Genomic DNA, 17,654 nt, shown 5'->3' with positions numbered 1-17,654 from the left:
TTTCTGTACTCAAGTATTCATTTTATGTCCTTAAACCTAGCCCAATAAGAAAGTCATTTCTTATATGACTTTTCAGTTGGTACAGATACCACTCATTGTTTAATTGTTCCCCCAAATGTTCTTTAACTTGAATTATTGAAAAAAAATCTAAGTCTCATTCCAGTTTGGGACTTGGTCATGTCAATATTGGGGGTGGGAGTGAAAAGAACTTCTGGCCTTACTTGTTTAATACAGAACAGTTCTGGCTGGGGGCTGAACTTCAGCAGAAAGTGTAAGTAGAATACTATGATTGGCATAGCTACATCAATCCCCCTTTTCCTACATTTCATGCCCTGGTTGTTTATATAAGAAAAATCTCAATTTGGCCAAAAGATAGATCAGATACCACCTTGGGCTTCAGGAATCCAAGTTTTCACCCTATCTTTTCTCATATTTCATAATCGTGAATAATGAAGATGCTTCATTCCTAGCCATCTTCTCTGGAAAATGATCAGATAAATGATTCAATATAACTAACCTTTCAATTTGTTCTCCTAAATATTCCCTTTAATAGATCAATACAAGGTGCTCTGTCTGTCCTCAAGAGATGGATGAATGGACTCCACCAGCTCCTAGGGAAGTTAAAAGAATATGCTGCCTACCAGCTGCTTGCCTGAGGCCTTAAGATAGAGACCTGCTTTTAGGAAAAATCTTTGTTGGCTAAACAACAAACAACAGCTGCTGAGGGGAGGTGGGAGGTGGCAGTGACTGGGGCTGGGCGTTGAGCTCAGGATTCCTCTTCATTCAGAGTAAAAAGAATTAGGGGCAGGAAGTGAGACAGGGGTTGGTCTATCCTGTGTATCAGGGCTGTTTTGGCAGCCACAAGCAAAATTTCCAGTGCAGTGTAAAGGAAGTCTAAACCAATGTGCTTCTCCCAGACAGCACAGTAGTAGGTGCCAGAATCACTTTCTTGCAAGTTGGAGACTACAAACGTGTAGCTCTTCCCTGTGCCTTTGTAAACGTGGTATTTCCCTGCACTGATTCCAGAGTCCAACACAACCTTTGAGTAGTAGACATCGTAGTAGAGAAGGCGTCGGGGTACAGCTCCCTCCTGGAATTTGTACCAGTGGATATAGCTTCCTGTAAGGTCACAATCGATTACAACAGATGACCCAGTCGCCCTCATGACTGACAACTTGTCCTCTTCCATGTTGGAAGATACCTGTGTGACTGCAATGGGGAAAGCAACAAAAAATCATGAGAAAGAGGAAACACCATTTCTTAGTAGGACCCTCCCCCTCGCCATTGCCAAAAAGTACAGAAAAATCCCCAGAGCATCCAGGCAACACATTTACCAGGAGCCAGGAAAACCAGAAGCAGTGCTGGGACCCACAGCATGCCTGGGACAGTGAGCTAGACCGAGTTTCCCAGAAGATGTGACAGGCAGAGGAGTCAGCGAGAATCTCTCTTAAAGCCCACCAGGCTGAGCCCAGAAGGGGTGGGTGCTGGGTGAGGCCTGGGGAGGAGCCCTGCCTCTGCACCAACCCCTTTCTGGAGGGCAGGCTGGGAGCAGCCGCCTCCCCCACAGGAGAAGAGAAGCCTGAGCTCTGAGAGCTCAGAACTGCAAGCAGAGGGATCAGATGGAGGGGCAGGCAGAGAAACGTGGACAAGCTTGCCTGTGGCCTAGTGGAGTGAGCAGACCTGAATCAGTCTAAGTTCCCTACGGCTCAGTATTTCAGTGTTCATGATGCTGCCATAGTCTTTCTCTCAAGGAACCACCTTTCTATCATTTCCCTGCACTACCTTCTGTTTACATCTGTAGGTAAACTTGAGGCAACCATCCGCAAATCCAATAAGCATTCACCCCTCTTTTATTACAAGAAATTGATACCAGGTGTGTTGATCTACATTTAACTCTCTTCAAAGTTAAATGTGTATGTGTGTGTGCTTACAAATCAATTAAATAAGAGAAATTTTTTCATCATCAAGTAAAAGCCCTTCACCTAGGGTTGCTAGATTTAGTGGAGAAAAATGTCTTACATAGTACTATGTAACATTCGGATATCCTTAACTAAAAAAACATGATGTTTATCTGAAATCCAGGAAAATGGATATCAAACTAATAATGAGATGTCATCTCAGTGCTGTCAGAATGGCTGTTATCAACAAGACTTGAACTAACAAGTGTGGGTGAGAATAAGGAGAAAATAGAACCCTTGTGCACTCTTGGTGGAAATGTATATTGGCACAGTCACTGTTAAAATTGTAGGAAGTGTCCTTGAAAATTGAAAATGCAACTGCCATGTGATCCAGAAATTCTACTGTGGGTATTGATCTGAAAACAAAACAAAACAAACACTGACTTGAAAAGGCATCTGTACTCCCATGTTCATTGCTGCTTTGTTTACAACAGTCAAAACTTGGAAACAACCTAAGTGTTCATCAGCAAACAGATGAATGGGTAAAGAAGCTGGAGTATATGTATGCGATGGAATACTCCTCAGACACTCGCAACAATATGGGTGGAACTTAAGAGCATTATGCTGAGTGAAAAAGTAAGACAGAGAAAGACAAATATCATAAATCTCTCTTACATGTGGAGAAACAGAGAACAGATCAGTGGTTAGGAGAGGCAAGTGGCAGGACATGGGAGACACACTCGAGTGGTTTGTTTGTTTAAATAAACTGAGTTTTAAAAGAAAGAAATCATTCAAAATAGGCAAAATGAAAAAAAAAAAAAAAGAGTAAAGAACATGAATAGTTCCTGCATATAGTCAGTTCATTCAGTCGCTCAGTCATGTCTGACTCTTTGCAACCCCATGAATTGCAGCATGCCAGGCGTCCCTGTCCATCACCAACTGCAGGAGTTCACTCAAACTCACATCCATCGAGTCAGTGATGCCACCCAGCCATCTCATCCTCTGTCATCCCCTTCTCCTCCTGCCCCCAATCCCTCCCAGCATCAGAGTCTTTTCCAGTGAGTCAACTCTTCGCATGAGGTAGCCAAAGCATTGGTGTTTCAGCTTTAGCATCAGTCCTTCCAAAGAACATCCAGGGATGATCTGCTTCAGAATGGACTGGTTGTATCTGCTTGCAATCCAAGGGACTCTCAAGAGTCTTCTCCAACACCACAGTTTAAAAGCATCAATTCTTTGGCGCTCAGCTTCCTTCACAGTCCAATTCTCACATCCATGCATGACCACTGGAAAAACCATAGCCTTAATTAGATGGACCTTTGTTGGCAATGTAATGTCTCTGCTTTTGAATATGCTATCTAGGTTGGTCATAACTTTCCTTCCAAGGAGTAAGTGTCTTTTAATTTCATGGCCGCAGTCACCACAAGGAACGATAAACCTATTGAAAGGTGTTCAGATACACTGTGCTTCCACTATGAGGCATACATCTAACAGAAATGTTTGTTTGTGTCACCAGGACTCAAGGACAAGCATGCTTGTGGTGACATTATTAAAATTTTCCACTTTGATTTACTTGGACTCATAGATGGAAAAGTAGGAGACCAGACAAGAATAGTGAAACCATAGTGGAACTGAAATGATGTGCACACAGATTTTCACCCACTACTTTTGTAAAAATGCTGGGATATACATTTAAAATATGTATAATAAAATGTTTTGGCCACTGTCTCTCAGATAATTCATTTTCTAGGCTCATGACAGACAGCTGGGGAGTGAGGAAGGGACAGGACTAAAGCTGGTCTTCCCTGTGCCACCAGGACCAAAGGCGCAAGGGACAGGAACTAATTTGAGAGCAGAGTGTTCCAGGCTGTTATATATGAAGCAAGTGCAGGTGCCCTGGAGTTCTGGAAAATCCCTTCGGGAACAGAAGCTTCATGGTTTAAAAATAAAAAAGGAGAGGAACTTCGCTGGCGGTCCAGTGGTTGAAGCTCCATGCTTCCACTGCAGGGCGCCAGTCAGATCCCTGGTCTAGGAACTAAGATCCTACATGTCAAGCTACATGGCCAAAAATAAGTAAATAAATTAAAAAAAAAAAATAAGGAGAAAATTTCCGTTAGTCTAGAGTGGAAAAAAAATTCTTCAAACACACACAAAAAAATAGTAAGAGAAAAAACCAGAATGTGAAAGAGCTATCAATTATGATGTTGAAAAAATTACAATATACTGGCACTAGAATATATTCATTAGACACAATGTACCCAAAGAAAGAGAGAGATAGGGGTGCAGGGTGAGAACTTGGAAGAAAAAAAGAAAGAAAGGAAAAGAGAAATAAGAAAACACAGGTCTCTTAAGCATTTTTCAGCTGTCTCTTGCACTGGCTCTCGCTCTCTCTTTCTGTACTCTTCTGTCTCCCTATCTCTTCATGGCTTTCTCCACCACTTGTCTGGACTGCTCTCTGTCTCTCCAGCTCTGTGTCCACAGATCTGTATTTACTATCACTGCCCACCCCCTAAGTCTTTCTCTGCCTTTCTTCCCAGCTCTGTCCCCTTCTCCTTCTCTGTTTCTCTTCATCTCTCTTCTGTCTTACTCTCTCTCTCCTTATCTCTATTTCTCTCTTTCTATCTCTCTGCCTGCCTACTCTACCACCTGTCTTTCCTTTCCTTTTCTAATTCTCCATTTATATCTCTCTCATCTGTGTGACTTTCTATCTCCATGTCCGTCTCTCCATTTTCTTGCACGGGCATAAAAAAATCCTGTGATACGTCAGGATTGGCCTCTGTTTACTAGCTTTTCCACAGTGTGATGTGGAGATCTTCCTGGTTCTTCACCTGTTGGGGAATTGTGGATTGTATTATGCACATTTTCAATACAATGTTATGGGCTCTAGATAGTGCTTAAGTATTATGGAGAATCCTAATTTTTTTTTTTTTTTTTTGGCTGTGGTTTTTGTGCTGTTGTTAGCAGAGAATTAATTGACCCACTGCTGCTGCTGCTAAGTTGCTTCAGTGGTGTCCGACTCTTTGCAACCCCACGGACTGCAGCCTACTCAGTTCAGTTGAGTTTAGTTCAGTCGCTCAGTCTTGTCTGACTCTTTGCAACCCCATGAATCACAGCACGCCAGGCCTCCCTGTCCATCACCAACTCCCGGAGTTCACTCAGACTCACGTCCATCGAGTCAGTGATGCCATCCAGCCATCTCATCCTCTGTCATCCCCTTCTCCTCTGCCCCCAATCCCTCCCAGCATCAGAGTCTTTCCCAATGAGTCAATTCTTTGCAGGAGGTGGCCAAAGTACTGGAGCTTCAGCCTCAGCATCATTCCCTCCAAAGAAATCCCAGGGCTGATCTCCTTCAGAATGGACTGGTTGGATCTCTTTGCAGTCCAAGGGACTCTTAAGAGTCTTCTCCAACACCACAGTTCAAAAGCATCAGTTCCTCCGTGCTCAGCCTTCTTCATAGTCCAACTCTCACATCCATACATGACCACAGGAAAAACCATAGCATTAACTAGACAGACCTTTGTTGGCAAAGTAATGTCTCTGCTTTTGAATAAGGGACAGTAAACTCCTACCTGCCTTTGATGGGCAGTTTGAGTCAGTACCGTGCTGTTCACACTGCACTGTGTGTGTCACCCAGTCTAGGCCCTGAAAAGCAAGTGTTGGTCACTCAGTCGTGTCCGACTCTTTGCCACCCCATGGACTGTATGTAGCCTGCCAGGCTCCTCTGTCTATGGGATTTTCCAGGCAAGAATACTGGAGTGGATTGCTGTTCTCTTCTCCAGGGGACTCTTCGTGACCCAGGGCTTGAACCCATATCTCCTGCATTGCAGGAAGATTCTTTACCGTCTGAGCCTCCAGGGAAGCTAAATATAGGCCCTAGGTGGTTGTTTACACTTCATATCAATTTGCAAAGTCTGTTTTTCCTCACATTTATGCCTCTGCATATGGGCGGGGGGGGGGGGGCAGGGGAAGGGGTGATCCTAGTTGTCAAACACCAATTATATCAGATTTTTTTTCTTAATCTCCTCTCTGCTATCTCTATACCATTTTCCAACTCACAGGAATTGTCCCTCTGGTTCTTGGACCAGATAAGTGGACTTTAGTATATTTGCTCTGCTGTGCATTTCTGCAACTGTGGCTGCCTTCTGTGCCAAGAAGAGAGACGACAGAGAGAGAACAACAGCCACTGGGAATCTCCATGTGCTCTTGGAACCACAGGTTGTTGTGTGAGAGAGAAGGTCCCTTCCCTCAGGGTTTAGCCTCCATGACACCAGGATGTGGGTGTGGGGTGGGGGTGTGGGTGTGGGGGCTGAGGGGTGGGAAAGAATGAGAAAGGACAAAAGAAACACAAGCGAAAACAGACAAGCAGGCCTCCTGGCCCATTGAGTGCCCCCTTCCTTCTGTCTGCACCTGATGCCCCTACAGGCTTCAGGCTCTTTTTGAGTCCAGGCCAGGGAAGACCTGCAGTGAAAAAAAAAATAAGGGAAACTCACCATTTGTTCAATAACACTCACTTTATGATTTCCTTTTCCTAACTGCTTGCTACCATTTATTTTACAGAGTCCTCAGATTCAGGAGTTATAATTGCGATCAATGAGAGAGAGGGGACCAAGTGTGGTCACAGTGATATTTCCAGAATTGGAACTCACTCCTTGTGATGTGAGTGTCAGCCCCTCAAACGAGAGGTGCAGTCTCCTCATTAGTTATGGAGCTCTAGTTCCAAATCCAGACCTTGCCAACTAAAGCATGTTGCTCACTAACTGGCTCTACTAGGATTGGGTCATTAACCCATTAACCACTGCAGCTACTGATGTTTAACACACCACGAAAAAACTGCAGGATGAACACCAGGATTGAGGTAATCTGTGCTTAGGGAAGCTGGCAAATCAAGACTTTGGATAGTTAGATATTATCAGGAAAACTTTTATGAATGCAAAATTTTTCACCTTCCCATGCCTAGAAATGAACTAAAATTATTAACTAAGATCTGACTCTCATGGCTAGCAGCAACCTACTACTCAGATGTGTGCTTGATTGCTTGTACTCCTTCATTAATATCATATATACACTGACCTCCTCCCTTACTTCTTTTTTAAAAACGAATTTTTATTGCAGTATAGTTGATTTACAATGTTATGTTTATTTCTGCTGTACAGCAAAGAGAGCAGTCATGTACAGATATGAGAGCTTGACCATAAAAAAGGCCGAGTGCTGAAGAATTGATGCCTTTGAACTGTGGTGTTGGAGAAGACTCTTGAGAGTCCCTTGGTGTGCAAGGAGACAAAATCAGTCAATCCAAAAGGAAATCAACCCCGAATATTCATTGGAAAGACTGATGCTGGAGCTGAAGCTCCAAGACTTTGGCCACCTGATGTGAAGAGCTGACTCATTGGAAAAGACCCTGATGCTGGGCAAGATTGAAGGCAGGAGGTGAAGGAGATGACAGAGATGGTTGGATGGCATCACTGACTCAATGGACTTGAGTTTGAGTAAACTCCAGTTATTGGAGATCGACAGGGAGGTCTGGTGTGCTGCAGTCCATGGGGGTCAAAAAGAGTCAGATACAACTGAGTGACTGAACTACCACAACAAAAGAGTTCTAATGCACTCCTGGTGACTCTCTTGGACCCCCACACTGTCATGAGAACACGTCCAGCTAGTTAGCTGGAGGATGAAGTCCCACCTGAAACAGAGCTGATTCATTTCAGCCCAGGTCACCTTGACCAGGCCATAAGATGGTAGCTGATGGGTTAGCTTGGGCCTGGCTGGTCAACAGCTAAATCTGATCCAGATCAGCAGAATAGCCTAGCTGACCTGTGGGCTTGTGAGAATTAATTATTGTTTTAAGCTACTGTGTGTTTGGGATGTGTGTTATACCATTTTATTAGGCAGTTAGATAGATGATAGGTAGATAAATAATTGATAAATAAATAGATAGACATAGATATAGATAGGTAGAAAGACAATATATATAAATAGAAAAGAAATAAATCATTTTAATTTATTATATGAAATATATTCATATACTGAATAAATGTGTAACTATGTAAATATAGTTTGTAACAATATGCATATAAATATGCATACCTCTAATTTTCTTTCTCCCTTTCTTTCTCTCTCACAATATTCCCCTCTATCTCTGTATATCCATCTCAACATGTATATCACATTCTGTGTAGCAACATATATTCTTCTGTCTCTTTAGTTCTGTCATTGTGTCTCTGCTTCCATTTCTGATTCTCTTACTGTGTATTTCCCTCTCTCTCCATCTCTGTCTTTGGTGTTTACCTCTCCCTCTCACTGTATTTATATGAAAATCTCTTTATACTCTTATCTCTCAATATTAATATTCCCTCCTCCTCTCCGTGTTTCCATCTCATTATCCCTTTGTTTCTATCCCTCTCTCTGTCTTTTTACTTACCTCTCTTTTATTATCTCTCTCTCCTTTCATTAGAGATCTATAATCTGTGTGTACATTTCTCTCCTCACTAACTCTTTTTATCTCTGTGTCACTGTCTCCCTCATTTGCTATTTTCCTCTCATGCCCACTCTGCCCTTCATCCCTCTTTCCCGAACTTCCTAATACTAATTTCTATTGCTATCAGTATCTTTAAATAGCTTCCTTTCCCTTTATTACATTTAATCTCTCTCTGCCATCCCTGCCATTCTATTTTATCATCTTTGCTGGGCTCTGTTGGCTTGTGGGATGTAGCCCAGGGCACCTGGTCGGCTTGCTCTGATGGAAGAATGAATTCAAGCTTACAAGCGTAAATGTGCTTCTTTGGCTTCTCCTGACGATTTTACCTGTCACATATGAAGACACCAGAATTATGTGGTCATGTTAGGAGAGTTGCCAAATCATTGCTTCCTTGAGGAGAATGTTACAGCATCCAGACTATTACTTACATTTCTATTTCAGCTGCAGATACCTGGCAGTTATATGGGAAATAGTATATAAAGAAATATTAGAATTTTATCATTACCTCTAAATGAGTGTCTTTCTTTCTATATAGTTTGATGACCATTTTACATATGAAACAGGGGATTGGGGAGGTTAAGTAACTTACTTGAGGTTGCCTAGGGAATGAAGAATTTGAACCAAGTCAGCTAGTCTCCAGAGCCTGTGCCCTAAGTAAATTGCTGGGTTGTTTGTGATTCGGTGATCAATTTCTGTCCTCTTTGGAATGTTGGATCGATGCATAATGTGATATTGTTTTACTCCCTGTGAGTGATAGTCGCTCAGGGTGTCCAACTCTTTGCAACTCCACGCACTGTAGCCCACCAGGCTCCTCTGTCCATAGAATTCTCCAAGCAAGAATATTGGAGTGGGTAGCCATCTTCCCAACCCAGGGACTGAACCTAGGTCTCCAGCATTGTGTGCAGATTTTTTTAACATCTGAGCTGCAGGGGTCCAGCCCCAGCTGATCCAGGGTATTCGAAGCGGGGACGGCGTCGGCGACCTATTTATTTATTTATTCATCAAAGATTTAAAGAGTAATAGAATGAGGATAGCTCAGTGAGGAAATTCAGTGGAGAAAAGAGGCTGAATAAAATTCCAAAGCAGGGTATAACGTCACCTACGAAGGCCGCAGGCGTCCTCCCGTTCTCCCGAAGGAGAGGAGACACTAAGGCCTCCCTGGTCAGATCTTAGAAGCCCAGGCAAAACTAGTAGGCTTGACGAGCTTCCCCGCCTCAGAGGAAAAATTCAGCCAGAAGGTGAAAGAAAGAACGACATGGGGAGACCAAATTTCAGTGAACAAGGCCCGCACTTTATTTTCCAAAGTAGTTTTTATACCTTAAGTTATGCATAGAGGATAATGGGGGAAGGGGTAGAGTCATGCAGCAAGCCAGGCTTTTTTCCTGTAAACTTATCATATGCAAAAGTTCAGGTGATAGACATCATCTTCCGGCCAGGAGGCCTGTTAACATTTTAAGAAACTTATCTTTCTCTAAAGGTGATTATTCCAAAGTCAGGCGCCAGCCTTCCAAAAAGCATTGGACAAAGCTGCATTTTACATTTCTATACACCCATTATATCAATCAACACACTGCCAAGGACACAGTAGGTAAGGAGTATGGAGACTTAGCAGCAAACATTGGCCCAACAAGTGAAAAACCCTTCACCAATACAATTTCTAATCAATCTTTTAACTACTCAAAGGAATCTGTGTTTAGGCAGTTTAGAACATCTCCTGCCTCTCACAGTTGGGAGGCTCTGAACAATCACATGTGGTCGGAAAAACCCATTCAGGCAGGCTAGAGGATTTCCAAAGGAGTTTGTAGGTTGAAACACTGTCACACCCAGGAATTATTAACTGGAGCTGTAAGCTAACTCTCTTTTCAGAGAGAGGTAGTGGGGGACAGCCCCCCGTAAAGTCAGAGGTGTAGGTGAAAGCACAAAGCAGAAAGTAGGCAGACTCTGGTTTTGGGGGTAGATGCTCGAGAATTTCCAGGGGGACTCCTGAGGCTCGATCCCGCCTTTGCGTATGCCGAGCCTCCTTCCTCATGACCTTTGTCATGGGCGGAGTGCCTCACGCTGGCTCCCAGCAGTGATAGAATTCCAGTTGAGCTATTCCAGATCCTCACTCAATATGCAATATGCAATATGCCGGCTCCCAGCACTGAGCCACCAGGGAAGCTACCTTGATTCTATTTAGATACTTTTGCTAACTTGTAGCACCCTCTCCTGGCCATTTTGAATGTGTTTGGAGGTAAGAAAGTAAGTTTTCTTTCACTTTGAATATCCAGTTGACACAAATATTTGTTGAAAAGACCACATTTTCCTCATTAAATTGATTTAGCACATTTGTAAATAACAAAACAAACAAAAAAAACAGTTGACCATAAAGATGTTTGTTTCTGGACCCTTAGTTCTCTTGCAGTGACCAGTGTACAAGAAGAGCACTTGGAAAGACATACTCCATCCTAGATGGAAAGGCCCCTAACAGGTACTTTCGCTCATCTGCAACAAAACTAAAGGAAACTGATTCTTGGATTTATATTTCCCACTGGAAAATGACCCCTGCACCAGACTAGTCTGTAGTGCATGCGTGCTAAGTTGCTTCAGTGGTGTCTGATTCTGTGAGGGAACTGTAACTCAAGATCACCTTAAAGTGATGCTCAGATGGAGAAGGCACATCTGGACCAGGATGAGAAGAATCGGAACTAGACAGTTGTCCCAAGATGCCAAACCCAACCCATGTTTTCTTAATTTCTTGGACTTCTGCACAGAATCAAGTGTTTCTCCATTTGAGAAGGAGCCTGTGTAGATATCAATCCAGTTATTGGGCTTGTGGTTAATTACCTATTTCCAGTCCTTTCGTTAACTTTGATGTGTTTCACCCCTCCAAGACACTGATTGAATTTCACTTAGGAAATTTATTTAAAAGAAGGAAGTCTTAGTCCTATTCAGGCCACTATTGATATTACAAGATAGGATGCCCTCACTTGGCTGATCAATAATACATACTCTAACCGTGACCATAAATATGAATATTCTTGAAAGGTTTCTCAAGCTCAACTAGAACAAAGAGCTGAGTCAGTCAAAAACCATTAACCTTGGGACTTCCCTGGCAGGCCAGTGGTTAGGACTCCATACTTCCATTGCAGGGGTCTCAAGTACAATCCCTGGTTGGGGAACTAAGATCCTGTACACCTTTTGGTACAAGAGAAAAATAAAATCTTCCCACTTTATTAGGGGGACACTTTCCACAATCATGAGATGGATTTATATGGTTAACACCAGGCTATGGTCTTTTAAGCAGAAAAGCTTCCTTATGTCAGGAGTTTTTCTAATAACGCTAGGCAATTGGGCTTTATACCCTGAGAACAATGCCAGTATATCATTACCCTTAGAGACAGCAACACAAGACAGACTGGATCAGAGGACTGGGGATATAGTGAGCTGCTCCTAATAGAGTTTAACAAAGTTGAGGAACCAATTAATGGCCTTGGTTTCTTCCAGGATGTATCATAAGATGTACCCTAGGTTTCCTGTGGACTCAAGATCACCTTCAGGCCAATTTAGATATGGCCCCAGCAAATTTACCATTGGTATAAGCCTAATGGCTCAAATGATCTGTAATTCAGTGGTATGACCATTTGCTGCTGCTGCTGCTTCTAAGTCGCTTCAGTCATGTCCGACTCTGTACAACCCCATAAACGGCAGCCCACCAGGCTTCCCCATCCCTGGGACTCTCCAGGCAAGAACACTAGAGTGGGTTGCCATTTCCTTCTCCAATGCATGAAAGTGAAAAGTGAAGGTGAAGTCGCTCAGTAGTGTCCGACCCTCAGCGACCCCATGGACTGCAGCCTTCCAGGCTCCTCCATCCATGGGATTTTCCAGGCAAGAGTACTGGAGTGGGATGCCATTGCCTTCTCTGGTATGACCATTTCAAAGATATAACTGGCCATATCAAAGCTTCAACAAATTCATGCAGCAGACTATAAATAATAGTAATCAGACAGGCTATTAACCTACTGAATTCTGAGTTCTCTACGATGAGAAAAGTCATATTACAAAACTGAGTGGTCCTCAGTATCCTTACAGCATCTCAGGAGGCATCTGTGCCATAATTCAAACTGAAGAGTGCTTTTTTCACAGCAGATGAATCCTCTATGACAACACATTTAATGACCCATGTGAAAAATCAGATTTCTTCTTTAAGTGATCCACTCCCCAGTCTTCATGATCCCTTAAAACACTGGTTTGGAGCTAGAAGCTCTTGGCTTAAATATTTGGCTAACTTTATTAACACAACTACCTGTATTACTTGTATGGTACCTTTTTTACAAGATTGCTGCCTGACAAACATGTGGCTGAGCCACTGATAAAAATAATGATGACTATGAGTTTTGAAAGGATTGAATAAATATACAGTTCTTTATGAGATCAATAATTGTAATAGTGTAACTCAGGTACGAGAAGAAGCAACAAGAGGGAAGCTTTTCCTGGACCATAACAGATTAGTAAGACAGGTGATATAGAGGCTTTGAAAGTGAAAGTGAAAGTGAAGTCGCTCAGTCGTGTCCGACTCTTTGCGACCCCATGGATGGTAGCCTACCAGGCTCCGCCGTCCATGGGATTTTCCAGGCAAGAATACTGGAGTGGGCTGCCATTTTCTTCTCCAGCAGACCTTCCCAACCCAGGGACCAAACCCAGGGCTCCTGCATTGCAGACAGACGCTTTACTGTCTGAGCCACCAGGGCAGAGGCTTTAGGCTACTGTTAATAGGGCCCATTCCAGTAATAGCACATTGATTGGACTATCAATGAAATCCTGGCTTGACCTAGAAATGAACATTCTTAGCACCCTTGGCCAAAATGATCATGAAATACCTTCCAATCCTTTGTGCAATTTATGACCATGAGGGGGCACTGCCAACTGAAGAATGTCATTCACCTTTTGTCTCTACTAGTATTGAGTCAATAGCAACTGTAGTCCCTGACTTTTAACACACCCTGAAGAGTCCAGGGTGGAGATCAAGATGGGGAACACGTGTATACCCGTGGAGGATTCATGTTGATGTATGGCAAAACCAATACAACATTGTAAAGTAATTAGCCTCCAATTAACATAAATAAATCTATATTAAAAATAAATAAATAAGAATGAGGTACTCTCTGCTCTGAGAAAGCTGGCAGACAGACTTTAAAATAGTTAAATATTTTCAGGAAAAAATCTTGAGCTGAAATTCTTGTATCACCAAATATTTAATAAAGCATTAAAGCCAATAACTAAGATTTGATTCTCGTGACTAGCAGTAACCTTCTACCCAAATGTGTCCTTGATTGCATGTACCTTTCACCAAAATTATATATATATATACTGACTTCCCTGGTGGATCAGATGGTAAAGAATCTGCCTGCAATGCAGGAGACACAGGTTTGATCCATGGGTCAGGAAGATCCCCTGGAAAAGGAAATAGCAACCCACTCCAGTATTATTGTCTGGAGAATTCCATGGACAGAGAAACCTCATGGGTTACAGTCAACGGGGTCACAAAGAGTCGAACATGACTGAGTGACTAACACGTCCACATTTTTCACTCCCCCCAACCCTTACCGCTTTAGAACAGTTTCTCAGAGCTACTGAGAATCAGTGTCCCAGGCTGTGGTCCTCAGTAAGACACTGAGTGAACTCAACTCACAGTTCCTGTCTTGTGTGGGCTTTTTTTTTTTCAGTTGACAACCGTAAGAGGCCTTAATGCACTTCTGCTGGGTTTCCTGGTTGCCCGTCATTGTCATGAGAACAAGTCGGTGCGTGACTTGAATGTGCCCTAGGGTCAGACTATGAAAGCTAAAGCCTTGTTCTCAGTCATAGAGCTGCTTCCTTCTGGGACTGGATGGATGGAGTCTAGGACCTGGACCCTCATCCTGGACCTGCTGGGGGATAGGTGGACACCTGCTTTTCATGTTGACTTTGCTGAGCAGCCCTTTGCTCATTCACTCATCACACTGTCATCTGACTTACTGTCCTCTAGTAAGCCTTTCTCAGGTTGACTCTGAAGTCATTTTCACTTATGTGACTCCATATATGACACTTCATTGCACAAGTGAAGCCAGGGCCTCCTTATTACTGTTCTTTGAGGAACAAAGCAAACTGCTGTTGCCCATACCTGCAGTCTGTCCCTATTACTGGGTTCAGGAATCAGGTGTGTCACCCCATCTACACTGGGAAAATGAGAGCAAGAAGTACCAGCCTCAGTAAGTCACAGATCATGGAAGAGCCCAGGTGGTTGGCGGAACGTCAGGGATGATCTCGCTTTTTCCTCCAGAACAGGGTCCTGAGCATGGATGGAGGTAAATGCTGGGTGTAAGTTTCTCAACTCACAGAAGAGTTTATTGGAGGAACTTTGTCTGTAAAAACTGGGGAACCTGGACCCACAGCCCAGAGTATGTTTGATAATAATCACATGCCTGTGTAGAGGACTTTTCTTGCATTAGCTGTGACCCTTTGAAAGTGAGCAAAGTTGGCTGTGGTTTAACTGTTCTCATTTCCTTGTGACACCCCAGCTACCCCTTGCACAGCTTCAACCAGTAGAGGCCAGTTTGACTTTGAGCATTTTCCACGAATCAACCACATTTGACAGAGCACGTAAACATAAAAACCCTGAGAAAATGAAACCCCATCAGCCACATCAGCGCCCTCCTGCTGTCAATCAGGCCATCACCCCATCCCCACGGCCCTCCCCTCTCTGCACCTCCCAGGCCAAGGCAGCCCAGGGCAGCCCAGGACAAGTTGGGGCAGGAAGTTGCTGAGAAGTTGGAAACCACAGGAAACACTGTCCACAGGGCCCTAGCTATAGAATCAGCTGCAAAAACTCAGTGATTTACAAGTTTGCCTTCTTGCCTTCTGTACTTTCTCAATGCAGAAATAGTTCCAAATCTATAAGAGGAGGGTCACATATTTGGGCTGAAGAAGCTTAATCAAATTCATGCAAATCAAGGAGTTGATCTAAGTTAGATTTCATCTTTCTTTTTTTTTTTTTTTTTAATTTCATTTTTTTTTTTTGATTTCATCTTTCTTATATCTGGTTGCTCTTATTTTTTTTTTTTTTCCCAAAGGGAATTTCTACTTCCTTTCTCAAAGAACCTGCTTAGCAGATACTAAAGCTGATGAAAAGCAAACAAAAAAAAGAAATTTCCAATTTTAAATGATACATTGGCTTACATCTGACACGTAAAAGGTTTTACTTTAAAAGGTGTCGCTAGAGAAAATAGAAAAATATGTGATCTTTTTTCCACCCATATATCATGCATCACACATTTTATGTCTGTGCCTATAGAAATACAAGGCATACAATTAAATGAACATCATACTTGTTAGTATTATTACTCTATAGAAAAAGTGATCAAAGGACATGAATAAATATTGCACAGAAAAATAAATATAGTTTTTGCCTATATGAAAAGACTTCAGTCCTTGCGTGTCAAAGAAAAGCAAATTTAAACTACAATGATATGTTATTTTTCACCAGGATGAGCAAAATCCTGACCTTTAATATCGCTCTCCAGACAGTCACCTACTTTGTGGTACAAATGCAGACATGGCCCGTGTGTATCCCGGCAGTACTCCCTGCTTAACCTTGGATGTCTTTCCCAGTCTCTCTGGGACCTAGTCTTTCCATCAGTGAAATGATTATACTTGAAGCAAACAAACTGCCTACAGAATTCTTGATGCTTACTAAGTAGTAATTACACAATGCCATTCAAACAACAAAAAAAAAAAAAAAAAAAGAGAGAGAGAGCAAAAAAAGAAAATTAGCCTAACAGAACATACAGAGATCATATGCTTAGACAAGTTTTCATGGCTAACAGAAATGTGGAATTTCTAGCTTTTTGACTAAATTAGCTCATCTTGGTGTAGTCCCTCTGGTTATCTCTTATTACTCATGATTTCTAGTTGACAGTTATATAGGACTTTGCTTTTTGGGGAAATCAAGTATTACTTAACTGTCGCCTACTTGATTGACAGAAAGTTCGCAAAGCTTCAAGTCAAAGAGAGAAAGAATTCTAAAACAGTAGAGAATGCATAATGGGAAAACTTTGAGAATTATTTTCTGAAGTTTCGCTTTTTATTGTTGAGAAGGTATGGACCACTCTAGCTCTATAAAATTTATTGGGCCTTGAGTGTTTTGATATGGAATTACGCAAATGTTTGCCTAACTTTTCTATTGCTCACCTGTGGATGTAGCCTGTTTCTTTAATATTTATTTTATTGAACCAAGTCTCTTGAACTTTAGTTGTAGAAATCCTATTAGTAGATGGGAGGTTGGTATTTAACCTCTTCTCAACCTAGGAGCAAGAGAGGAAATATAGACAGGGGAAGAGGCAGTTGTCTTCATCACCTCTTAGCCTGATAACAAAATTTCCCTGTTTTAATTGAAAGTAAAAGTAATTTGTTTCTATTTTAACAGCAACTACTGTAGAAGGAAAGAACAGAGCTCCAGTAACCAAACTGCTGGTGTTTAAATACCAGTTCTGTTTCCTATTAGTTTCCCCAATTATAGAAAAGATCAAAATGCATATCTCATAGGTTTCTCATGAGAATTTAATAACAGGTACCTAAACCAACCCCAGAAAGCACTATTCCAGCATTTGCTATTACTGCTTCATTAAGAATTTAGTCATTAAATTTATAAATTGCTCTGGAAATTTGAAATTATTTAGCTTGAATGCTCTCTTCAAAAAATGGATAAACTAGGCAACATGACATGGTCAAGGAGACATGACACAGCTGGTTAAAATAGACCAAGTAGCCAAGGTGCTAACTATGGGGTGTGAGGTGGAAACTCTGGTCCAGCGTTCCTCCCCCCATACCATGTGGCAGTCATGCTGTAGTGAAAAAGGACTGGACCAGAAGGATGTACACCTTCCTCCCACCTCAGAAATGCACCTGGATACACAAGAGGCTTCCGCAGGGAGATTCTGAGGACCATTGAGTCTAAGGGCAGAGCTGGGGTGTCAGGATGCTCAGAGTACCATCCACTGTCCTCCTCTGCCCAAGACTCTCAGTCTAATTGTTACACTCCCCTCAAAAAGCAGTTACTAATCTAGATACACTCCCAGAGTAAGGCAGGATTTCCATAGTGTTGATAACAAGGTGAGTAGCTATGGTGATTCCAGAGCATATACGTGAAGAGAAAGCAGAAGCACCCACAAGTCCTTAAGAAAATTCTCACTGACTCCTTGAAGAATCTCTTTAGTAAAGAAGCAGTGTGTGTCTTGTTTTCTTTTGATTTGCTTCGTTTTGTTTTCCCA

General features: G+C 42.3%; 1 gene segment (V, D, J or C); it reads right to left on the bottom strand.

The window, feature by feature from the left end:
• LOC102399687 lies at window positions 1-1,600 on the bottom strand. The segment is given in 2 exon segments: window positions 1-1,209; window positions 1,335-1,600. Coding segments are annotated over 2 exon segments (486 nt in total).
• Window positions 1,601-17,654: the final 16,054 nt, after the last annotated feature.

This window comes from Bubalus bubalis, chromosome 8 (assembly GCF_019923935.1).
Source record: "Bubalus bubalis isolate 160015118507 breed Murrah chromosome 8, NDDB_SH_1, whole genome shotgun sequence".
Taxonomy (NCBI): Eukaryota; Metazoa; Chordata; class Mammalia; order Artiodactyla; family Bovidae; genus Bubalus; species Bubalus bubalis.
Note: the sequence above shows the minus strand (reverse complement) of the source record. Positions and strands in the feature narration are given on the sequence as shown.